Source organism: Cherax quadricarinatus, chromosome 9 (genome assembly GCF_038502225.1).
Source record: "Cherax quadricarinatus isolate ZL_2023a chromosome 9, ASM3850222v1, whole genome shotgun sequence".
NCBI lineage: Eukaryota > Metazoa > Arthropoda > Malacostraca > Decapoda > Parastacidae > Cherax > Cherax quadricarinatus.
In genome coordinates, this window is record NC_091300.1 from 61145100 (window position 1) to 61157678 (window position 12579).

A 12579-nucleotide genomic window follows, 5' to 3' on the forward strand; every position below is an offset into this window, starting at 1 on the left:
CAAACTTGGGCAATGTATGATGGAAAGATACTTCTTAACTTGCACCAAAAATTAAAGAAATCAGACTATAAATAGCCGAGTTCACTTCTCAGCCATTAGCGGCCTCTTAGCGGTATATTTTTTGTTTGTTTTTATGGTTATATTCTCATTTTTTCGGTCTCATTTGATAGAATGAAATATATATTACAGAAAAAGATATGATTTTGATTGCTTTCATGACGGAAAGTATTTTGAAATTGCGCTCACAGTAGCGAAAATGTTCTGTTTTTTAGCGATACTCAAGAGTAAACAAATGACGTCACCGTCCAGTGCCTGTCCATCAGCCAGTCCAGTACCTATCCACCTGCCAGTCCAGTACCTATCCACCTGCCAGTCCAGTACCTATCCACCTGCCAGTCCAGTACCTGTCCACCTGCCAGTCCAAACTGCAGTACAGTCAAGAATGTTAACATTATTTATAAATGGGTTAACATTATTTATGGGTGGGTTGACATTATTTATGGGTGGGTTGACATTTATGGGTGGGTTGACATTATTTATGGGTGGGTTGACATTTGTGGGTGGGTTAACATTATGGGTGGGTTGACATTTTTTATGGGTGGGTTAACATTATTTATGGGTGGGGTGACATTATTTATGGGTGGGTTGACATTTATGGGTGGGTTGACATTTATGGGTGGGTTAACATTATTTATGGGTGGGTTGACATTGTTTATGGGTGGGTTGACATTATTTATGGGTGGGTTGACATTATTTATGGGTGGATTGACATTTATGGGTGGGTTGACATTATTTATGGGTGGGTTGACATTATTTATGGGTGGGTTAACATTATTTATGGATGGGTTGACATTGTTTATGGATGGGTTGACATTGTTTATGGGTGGGTTAACATTATTTATGGGTGGGTTGACATTTATGGGTGGGTTGACATTATTTATGGGTGGATTGACATTATTTATGGGTGGGTTGACATTTATGGGTGGGTTGACATTATTTATGGGTGGGTTGACATTTATGGGTGGGTTGACATTGTTTATGGGTGGGTTAACATTATTTATGGGTGGGTTGACATTATTTATGGGTGGGTTGACATTGTTTATGGGTGGGTTGACATTGTTTATGGGTGGGTTGACATTTTATATGGGTTGACATTATTTTTGGGTGGGTTGACATTATTTATGGGTGGGTTGACATTATTTATGGGTGGGTTGACATTGTTTATGGGTGGGTTAACATTATTTATGGGTGGGTTGACATTATTTATGGGTGGGATGGCATTATTTATGGGTGGATTGACATTATTTATGGGTGGGTTGACATTATTTATGGGTGGGTTGACATTATTTATGGGTGGGTTGACATTGTTTATGGGTGGGTTAACATTATTTATGGGTGGGTTAACATTATTTATGGGTGGGTTGACATTGTTTATGGGTGGGTTGACATTTTATATGGGTTGACATTATTTATGGGTGGATTGACATTATTTATGGGTGGGTTGACATTATTTAAGGGTGGGTTGACATTATTTATGGGTGGGTTAACATTATTGTGGGTGGGTTAACATTGTTTATGGGTGGTTAACATTATTTATGGGTGGGTTAACATTATTTATGGGTGGGTTGACATTATTTATGGGTGGGTTGACATTATTTATGGGTGGGTTGACATTTATGGGTGGGTTAACATTGTTTATGGGTGGTTAACATTATTTATGGGTGGGTTGACATTATTTATGGGTGGGTTGACATATGGGTTGACATTATTTGTGGGTGGGTTGACATTATTTATGGGTGGGTTAACATTATTTATGGGTGGGTTAACATTATTTATGGGTGGGTTGACATTATTTATGGGTGGGTTGACATTATTTATGGGTGGGTTAACATTATTTATGGGAGGGTTGACATTATTTATGGGTGGGTTGACATTATTTATGGGTGGGTTGACATTATTTATGAATGGGTTGACATTATTTATATGGGTTCACATTATTTATGGGTGGGTTGACATTATTTATGGGTGGGTTAACATTATTTATGGGTGGGTTGACATTATTTATGGGTGGGTTGACATTATTTATGGGTGGGTTAACATTATTTATGGGTGGGTTAACATTATTTATGGGTGGGTTGACATTTACGCGTGGGTTAACATTATTTATGGGTGGGTTAACATTATATATGGGTGTGTTAACATTATTTATGGGTGGGTTGACATTATTTATGGGTGGGCTAACATTATTTATGGGTGGGTTAACATTATTTATGGGTGGGTTAACATTATTTATGCATGGGTTGACATTTATGGGTGGGTTAACATTATTTATGGGTGGGTTGACATTTACGGGTGGGTTGACATTATTTATGGGTGGGTTAACATTATTATGGGAGGGTTGACATTATTTATGGGTGGGTTGACATTATTTATGGGTGGGTTGACATTATTTATGGGTGGGTTAACATTATTTATGGGTGGGTTGACATTTATGGGTGGGTTAACATTATTTATGGGTGGGTTAACATTATTTATGGGTGTGTTAACATTATTTATGGGTGGGTTGACATTATTTATGGGTGGGTTAACATTATTTATGGGTGGGTTGACATTATTTATGGGTGGGTTAACATTATTTATGGGTGGGTTGACATTATTTATGGGTGGGTTGACATTATTTATATGGGTTCACATTATTTACGGGTGGGTTGACATTATTTATGGGTGGGTTGACATTATTTATGGGTGGGTTGACATTATTTATGGGTGGGTTCACATTATTTATTGGTGGGTTGACATTATTTATGGGTGGGTTGACATTATTTATGGGTCAGTTAACATTATTTATGGGTGGGTTAACATTATTTATGGGTGGGTTGACATTTATTGGTGGGTTGACATTATTTATGGGTGGGTTGACATTATTTATGGGTGGGTTGACATTATTTATGGATGGGTTAACATTATTTATGGGTGGGGTGACATTATTTATTGGTGGGTTAACATTATTTATGGGTGGGTTAACATTATTTATGATTGGGTTAACATTATTTATGGGTGGGTTAACATTTATGGGTGGGTTGACATTATTTATGGGTGGGTTGACATTATTTATGGGTGGGTTGACATTATTTATGGGTGGGTTGACATTATTTATGGGTGGGTTAACATTATTTATGGGTGGGTTAACATTATTTATGGGTGGGTTCACATTATTTATATGGGTTCACATTATTTATGGGTGGGTTAACATTATTTATGGGTAGGTTAACATTATTTATGGGTGGGTTAACATTATTTATGGGTGGGTTGACATTATTTATGGATGGGTTGATGTTATTTATGGATGGGTTAACATTATTTATGGGTGGGTTAACATTATTTATTGGTGGGTTGACATTATTTATGGGTGGGTTGACATTATTTATGGGTGGGGTTGACATTGTTTATGGGTGGGTTAACATTATTTATGGGTGGGGTGACATTTATGGGTGGTTTAACATTATTTATGGGTGGGTTGACATTTATGGGTGGGTTGACATTATTTATGGGTGGGTTGACATTATTTATGGGTGGGTTGACATTATTTATGGGTGGGTTAACATTATTTATGGGTGGGTTGACATTATTTATGGGTGGGTTGACATTATTTATGGGTGGGTTTACATTATTTATGGGTGGGTTTACATTATTTATGGGTGGGTTTACATTATTTATGGGTGGGTTTACATTATTTATGGGTGGGTTGACATTATTTATGGGTGGGTTGACATTATTTATGGGTGGGTTGACATTATTTATGGGTGGGTTGACATTATTTATGGGTGGGTTAACATTATTTATGGGTGGGTTAACATTATTTATGGGTGGGTTGACATTATTTACTGATGGGTGAACATAGACAACAGGTGTGAAGAAACACAATGTTTCTACCCTGGCTGGGAATTGAATTTTTACCAAAAATTATATATGGCTAACCCAAGCCAGGTACTAGAAATAAGCCACTTGGTCTGACTTTTTTGGGTTATCCTAAGTTCTGTACACACATGCTGCTATGTGTGATAATCTATAAAGAGAAAATAACTTTTGATTCAGGTTTATGGTGCAGTAAGAGTGTATGTCACAGCTCTGTGATATGCTCCATTTTCTCTAATATAAGTCACCAAGACAGGGATAGCAGAATGGTACTTGTACCTTATATCCTCTTCATATAAATACTGTTATGCAGTAAGATAAGATAAGATTTCATTCGGATTTTTTAACCCCGGAGGGTTAGCCACCCAGGATAACCCAAGAAAGTCAGTGCGTCATCGAGGACTGTCTAACTTATTTCCATTGGGGTCCTTAATCTTGTCCCCCAGGATGCGACCCACACCAGTCGACTAACACCCAGGTACCTATTTGCTGCTAGGTGAACAGGACAACAGGTGTAAGGAACCGTGTCAAATGTTTCCACCCGCCGGGAATCGAACCCGGGCCCTCTGTGTGTGAAGCAGGAGCTTTAGCCACCAGACCACCGGGCCCCTAGTCTGAATAACAGTAAATCTTCTATTTTTTGTGAATAAAAATTCCAAATGGTAAGCAAGAGTAATATAAGAGGGGCCAGGAGCTGTGACTAATGAACAGAGAAAATGTTATTTTAGTGCCAGGAATGTCTGCATTGTTTATTCTGGACCCTATTTTGAAATTGGCATCTGTTGAAATTTGTGTGAAATTGGCCAAATTGCCAATTTCTGGCCACTTTATTGGGTAGTTGAAATAAGTGAATTGGCGGTTTCTTGTACTCAGTTGACAGACTAGAAGTAAATAAGTTTATTCAGGTATACACAAATACAGTTACATAGATTATTATACATAGCAGTGTATTTATAGAGAACCTGGGATAACCCAGAAAAGTCAAAGTGACTTATTTCCAGTACCTGGCTTGGGCTTGCCATATATGATTTTTGGAAAATATATTTTTTTTCTCACTTGTTTGTTGGGCAATCTCATTGAAACTTGGGCAATGTATGATGGAAAGATGCTTCTTAATGTACAACAAAAATAAAAAAGACGGACGATAAATAAGGGAGTTAACTTCTCAGCCATTAGCCGCCTCTTTGCAGTATATTTTCGTGTGGCTTTTATGGTTGTATACTTGTTTTTTTGGTCTCATTTGATAGAATGGAAGATATATTACAGAAATAAACATAATTTTGATTGCTTTCATGAAGAAAAGTACCTTGAAATTGAGCTCAATGTAGTGGAAATGTTCGATTTTTGCCGATGTTCAATGAACTTTGTGTAAGTCAAGTTGGTTAATTTTATTAAGTGTATTCTAACCTAACCACTCTGTAATCCGGCAGACTCAGTAATCCGGCACACTACAGGTCCCAGTGATGCCGGATTTGTGATGGAGGTCCTGTAATATGTCATTGTTGTCAGCTATGGTCTGTATACCTTGTACATGTACTTGTATATAAATAAAGATATTATTATTACTACTGCTACTACCACTACCATTGCACCTCACTCTGAGCCTATATATACCCTCTGTGTCCATGTACTGTTTGTAATGACTTAACAAAGCTCATGGAGAGAAAAACGTTGCCACAATAAAAATGTCACTTTAGTTGCACTTGTGTCTTTTTACTTTAGATATTTTATTTATGTGGGAAGTGCAGTGTGTGAAGAGTGGTGGTGATGTTACAGTTGTTTGAACTATGATATCTCAGACCTTCTGGTAACACCAGTAAAGAGGTGACAGTGAAAGTATTTTCTTGTCAGGTCACACTACCTTGGTGAGTCATATTGTTAAAAGAAAAAAATTAACTTTTAACAGTGATGTTTTGCCTGGGCCACGACTAGGCTCTGAGAGTAGTGAAACTCCGAACTCTTCTTCAGATTAACCTAGGATAACACATTGAAGTACTTCAGATAATAATGTTTATTACCTTTACAGAACTGAAATTGACTGGGTTGAAGCCAGTACAACGATCAGGTTTATTTCTAAGATGGACAGTGAGGACTTGGTAACTCCCATGTTAGACATTTTGAATGATAAGTTTATCCATCAGAGGAATACCATTCAGTGTTTAACACATTTTCAACACTGTTTCCTAATGGAAAACACACACAAATTCAGTATACTGTAATCCTTTATTGAGAGTATTGTCAATAAAGGATTCCTTTATTGAGAGTGTTGTCAATAAAGGATTGCATTAATACTACACTTGTCTCTCTTGCCATATGGTCTGTATTTTATTCCATTTCTCTTCTGTTTTCTGATATTGTTTTCTGAGTTCTTCCTCAGGTTGACCTACAACAATATTTAGGTATTACCATTGGCATTGCTAGGGTTGCTGTCACCCCTGTGAAATCCAAGGGTGGGGGGATGGGGGGGAGTATACTCTAGTTATGTCACTACTGCATGCCCAATGACTAATATTTAGCAATGAGAACATTTGAGGGCCATAAACCGAACAGAGGAATATTTCTGAACTTTATTAACGATAAAATAAATAATCGTAGTAATATTAAGGAAACATAGACTCGAAAGAAAAACATTGAAATAACAGAGAAACACTAGTCCTGATTTGACAAAATTATCGATTTATTATAGTTTTTCGTATAACGTCATTGATTTTCCCTATACATGTATAGGCCTATTTGTATTCTAATCATATAATAGGCTATATAGAAACAGGATTTTTCTCTTATGTTCTGCAGCACTGTTTTGGGCATTAGTGTCACCTTCTTTAGAGGTTCTATGGTGTCACCCCTTGATGGTGTCACCCAGGGCAGCCCCCCCCTTTCCCCCTTATGACGCCACTGGGTATTGCAGTTAAGTCATTTTGGGAACCATTTTTTTTTTTACTGTTGAATGATTGTGTAATAATGAATAGGCAATATTACTCTAAAGTGGAATCGGAAGGAATGTGCAGAAGGGCTAAGCTGTCTGCTCACGATTATTTTGAAGGCATTTTATTAAAAGAAGGTATTCTAGCAGACAAATAGACACTGGCAGAGATTTTACCCTCAACCTAAAACTGTTCATGGTGTTGGAGTGTGAGGAAGGTAATATTTATGAAGGCATTCAGGAAAACCAGCAGGCCAGACTTGAGTCTTGGAGATGGGAAGTACAGTGTCTGCACTCTGAAGGAGGGGTGTTAATGTTGCAGTTTTATAACTGGCCTGGTGGTCTGGTGGCTAAAACTCCCGCTTCACACACGGAGGGCCCGGGTTCGATTCCCGGCGGGTGGAAATTCCGACACGTTTCCTTACACCTATTGTCCTGTTCACCTAGCAGCAAATAGGTACCTGGGTGTTAGTTGACTAGTGTGGGTCGCATCCTGGGGGACAAGATTAAGGACCCCAATGGAAAGAAGTTAGACAGTCCTCGATGACACACTGACTTTCTTGGGTTATCCTGGGTGGCTAACCCTCCGGGGTTAAAAATCTGAACGAAATCTTATCTTATCTTATCTTAGCTAGTGCAAGTATGCCTCTGGCAAGACAGTGATGGAGTGAATGATGATGACAATTTTTTTTTTTTCGGGCCAGCCTGCCTTGGTGTGAGATGGCCAATGTGTTAATAAACAAAATAAGAACACATTGTGAGTTGAAAATATCGTAAGTCGAATAGGGTTGGTGAGTATGATATGCTAAATAAATAAGTACAGCCTCTCCTCACTTAACAACAGAGTTTCGTTCTTAAGACCACGTCGTTAAACAAGTTCGTCACTAAATGAGGAACATACTAATGGTAGTGGGTTTGTGTCAGCCATCTTTAATATTGTTTTAATGTCACCTTTGCACCATTTATTACATTTCTGGTGTATTTTTAAATGTTTATACTGTGTACTGTATATTGAAATAAACAGAATACAGGAAATCAGCTCTAATATACATCATATAGGTATAAATACTGTCGTAAGTCCGAGGTGTAGGTAAACCAGTACGTCGCTAAGTGAGGAGAGGCTGTAAATAATTATTGTAACTAGCTAAATACTAGTATTGAAAAGTAAATAAATGAATATAAGTTATGAACTTGCTGCCTTCATGTTGGGTAATTATCTTATGGTTCATCTCCAAAGTAATTGCTTTTGCACCATCATAAAGAAAAAATATCATAGTCAAGCCAACGTAAGTTAAGGAGCACCTGTATATGTTCTTTAAGTTGTTCAAAGTGATAGCCATCTGCAATGATGATTTTATACAATTATTTATTATTTCAGAAAGTAAGAAGAGGAAGAAAAAAAAGTGAGGATAGTTGAAGAATCAGAATACACACCCTCTGAAAGTCTACAACCCAAAGAAGCTATGGAATGTAAGTAGATTTTATTTAGAAATGTCAAAAATATTATTGTATGTGAATTTTGAAGTAAGTCTGTATCACTTTGATAATATGGCACTGTTAAATACAAAGGAGGTTTATGCAGAAAACAGTGATACTGCTTTATAGTTGGTTATGTTTGCATTGCCTATAGTCTGCTATAAAAATTTTAATTGGTTCCTAATTGCCTACTTAGTAAGTGCAGATCATTTCATGAGGGGAAATGTCTTGATACCAGTGAAACACTCTTGATCCAAGAAATTAAATCTAATCTGATTGTCTCCCATTACCAAGGTGCTGTGTGATCCTTAACATGATAGTCATTACCAAGGTGCTGTGTGACGTGATTGTCTTTACCAATGTGCTGTGTGTCCCTTAATATGGTGGTCATGCATCAGAAACAAGTCAAGGCAAAATGATTCATTCTTAACCCTTTGAGTGTCAGGACCTGTTGCGTATCCAGAACGGGATAAAAGGAGAGGTGGTCGGCTGACCACTTGGGTGCTGCTAATTGGTTGTTACTGGCCTGCAGTACCCTGTATGACATCATCACACCCAATATTGGGGGCTGCTGAGTTGGCCTCATTCACAGCTTCACTGAGTTCACCTGATGGCCTCAGAGTTACCTGACAGCCATGCTCAGTTCAGTTCATCTGATGGATTACACCAGCTGAACTTAGTATCCTGGTGGCTACGATGGCTATATCGGCTGGACTTATCCTGCTGGCTGATGGCTCACACCGGCTGGAGTTAGTTTCCTGCCGGTTTTCTCACAATGTATGTAACACTGGGAGTTGTGTCGTGTGACACACAGAGAAGGTAGTGTCATTGTGTGACACAGAGTAGATAGTGTCATTGTGTGACACAGAGAAGGTAGTGTCATTGTGTGATACAGAGAAGGTAGTGTCATTGTGTGACAGAGAGAAGGTAGTGTCGTTGTGTGACACAGAGAAGGTTGTGACGTGTGACATGGAGAGATGATAGTGTTGATGGTGTCGTGTGTTTTTAGTACAGTGGAACTTTGGCTTACGAATGCTCCGCCATGCGAATTTTTCAGGACACGAACCATTGTTTGGTAAATTTTTTGCGTCTGGATACAAACAAAATTTCAGGATGCGAACTTCCCCCTCAAGGGAGATTCCTTAAATAAATAAATAAAATATTTATTTCTTTGGTAAGGTTACAATGTGTGTTTACATATCATAATATGATTGGAGCAAAGAAAGCCACTATCATGCCAAGGCATTTTGGGGAGATTTAATCTAATACTAATAGACTAAATAAATAACAAAAAGGCACAATACCGTGACTGGAACGATACACAAATAACCCGCACATAAAAGAGAGAAGCTTACGACGACGTTTCGGTCTGACTTGGACCATTGACAAAGTCACACTAACAGAGGTGGAGCAGGACGGCTATATATATAGGCAGGAAGAGGTGGAGGTAGTAGTAGTAGTACAAGAATTGTATATAATACCGACAGGATGAAATTAAGACACATGCACAACACCCGGGCATCCCCATCATAGACGTTTCGCCATCCAGCCAGCCAGCCACTTTGTCAATGGTCCAAGTCGGACCGAAACGTTGTCGTAAGCTTCTCTCTTTTATGTGCGGGTTATTTGTGTACTAATAGACTACTACTTAAGTCTAGACAAGCGAAAAGTGTACTAGTAGTGGTTACCAGTGTTTTGTTGATGGTGGCACCAACTACTGGCAACCTTTTGAAGTTTCTCCTTTTTTTTTTTTAACAAGTCGGCCGTCTCCCACCAAGGCAGGGTGACCCAAAAAGAAAATACTTTCATCATTCAACACTTTCACCTCACTCACACATAATCACTGTTTTTGCAGAGGTGCTCAGAACACAACAGCTTAGAAGCATATACGTATAAAGATACATAATATATATCTCCAAACTGCCAATATGCTGAACCTCTCCTTTAGAGTGCAGGCATTGTATTTCCCATTTCCAGGACTCAAGTCCGGCTATATAAAAATAATTGGTTTCCCTGAATCCCTTCACTAAATATTACCCTGCTCACACTCCAACAGATCGTCAGGTCCCAAATACCATTCGTCTCCATTCACCCCTATCGAACATGCTCACGCACGCCTGCTGGAAGTCCAAGCCCCTCGCCCACAAAACCTCCTTTACCCCTGCCTTCCAACCTTTTCGAGGACGACCCCTACCCCTCCTCCCTTCCCCTACAGATTTAAATGCTCTCCATGTCATTCTACTTTGATCCATTCTTTCTAAATGACCAAACAACCTCAATAACCCCTCTTCAGCCCTCTGACTAATACTTTTATTAACTCCACACCTTCCCCTAATTTCCACACTCCAAATTTTCTGCATAATAATAATGTTATTATTATTATTATTATTATTATTATTATTATTATTATTATTATTATTACAGTGGACCCTCGTTTTTCGTAATTAATCCGTTCCAGGAAGTTGACAATTTTCGAAATCATTTTCCCCATAAGAAATAATGTAAATACAATTAATCCCTTCCAGACACCCAGAAGTTCTTCTTCTTTCAACAAACCGGCCGTATCCCACCGAGGCAGGGTGGCCCAAAAAGAAAAACGAAAGTTTCCCTTATTAAATTTAGCAATTTATACAGGAGAAGGGGTTACTAGCCCCTTGCTCCCGGCATTTTAGTCGCCTCTTACAACATGCATGGCTTACGGAGGAAGAATTCTGCTCCACTTCCCCATGGAGATAAGAGAAAATAAACACGAACAAAAACTAGAAGGAAAATAGAAGAAAACTCAGAGGGGTATATATATATATATATATATATATATATGCTTGTACATGTATGTGTAGGTATGTCTAGGTAGTAGGTTGGTAGACAGCAACCACCCAGGGAAGTACTACCGTCCTGCCAGATGACTGTGAAACAAAAACCTGTAACTGTTTTGCATGATGGTAGGATTGCTGGTTTCTTTTTCTGTCTCATAAACACGCTAAGATAACAGGGATATCTTGCTACTCCTACTTACACTTTGGTCACACTTCACAGACACGCACATGCATATATATATATATACATACATCTAGGTTTTTCTCCTTTTTCTAAATAGCTCTTGTTCTTTTTTATTTCTTCTATTGTCCATGGGGAAGTGGAAAAGAATCTTTCCTCCGTAAGCCATGCGTGTCGTATGAGGCGACTAAAATGCCGGGAGCAATGGGCTAGTAACCCCTTCTCCTGTATACAATTACTAAAAAAGAGAAGAAGAAAAACTTTATAAAACTGGGTTGCTTAAATGTGCGTGGATGTAGTGCGGATGACAAGAAACAGATGATTGCTGATGTTATGAATGAAAAGAAGTTGGATGTCCTGGCCCTAAGCGAAACAAAGCTGAAGGGGGTAGGAGAGTTTCAGTGGGGGGAAATAAATGGGATTAAATCTGGAGTATCTGAGAGAGTTAGAGCAAAGGAAGGGGTAGCAGTAATGTTAAATGATCAGTTATGGAAGGAGAAAAGAGAATATGAATGTGTAAATTCAAGATTTATGTGGATTAAAGTAAAGGTTGGATGCGAGAAGTGGGTCATAATAAGCGTGTATGCACCTGGAGAAGAGAGGAATGCAGAGGAGAGAGAGAGATTTTGGGAGATGTTAAGTGAATGTATAGGAGCCTTTGAACCAAGTGAGAGAGTAATTGTGGTAGGGGACTTGAATGCTAAAGTAGGAGAAACTTTTAGAGAGGGTGTGGTAGGTAAGTTTGGGGTGCCAGGTGTAAATGATAATGGGAGCCCTTTGATTGAACTTTGTATAGAAAGGGGTTTAGTTATAGGTAATACATATTTTAAGATGTTGGATGTCCTGGCCCTAAGCGAAACAAAGCTGAAGGGGGTAGGAGAGTTTCAGTGGGGGGAAATAAATGGGATTAAATCTGGAGTATCTGAGAGAGTTAGAGCAAAGGAAGGGGTAGCAGTAATGTTAAATGATCAGTTATGGAAGGAGAAAAGAGAATATGAATGTGTAAATTCAAGATTTATGTGGATTAAAGTAAAGGTTGGATGCGAGAAGTGGGTCATAATAAGCGTGTATGCACCTGGAGAAGAGAGGAATGCAGAGGAGAGAGAGAGATTTTGGGAGATGTTAAGTGAATGTATAGGAGCCTTTGAACCAAGTGAGAGAGTAATTGTGGTAGGGGACTTGAATGCTAAAGTAGGAGAAACTTTTAGAGAGGGTGTGGTAGGTAAGTTTGGGGTGCCAGGTGTAAATGATAATGGGAGCCCTTTGAT

General features: G+C 38.6%; 1 protein-coding gene across 3 annotated transcripts in view; it reads left to right on the top strand.

The window, feature by feature from the left end:
- Nucleotides 1-311: 311 nt before the first annotated feature.
- Nucleotides 312-12579, top strand: part of LOC128698386 (uncharacterized) — a 98868-nt gene continuing 86600 nt past the window's right edge. For 2 of the 3 annotated variants that reach the window (XM_070083447.1, XM_070083445.1), the window contains exons 1-2: nucleotides 312-430; nucleotides 8217-8308. In XM_070083447.1, the coding sequence (XP_069939548.1) occupies nucleotides 8302-8308 (7 nt within the window). In that variant the 5' untranslated portion in view covers nucleotides 312-430; nucleotides 8217-8301. The remainder of the gene's footprint in view (nucleotides 431-8216; nucleotides 8309-12579) is intronic. The other variant, XM_070083446.1, reaches the window with a different exon arrangement.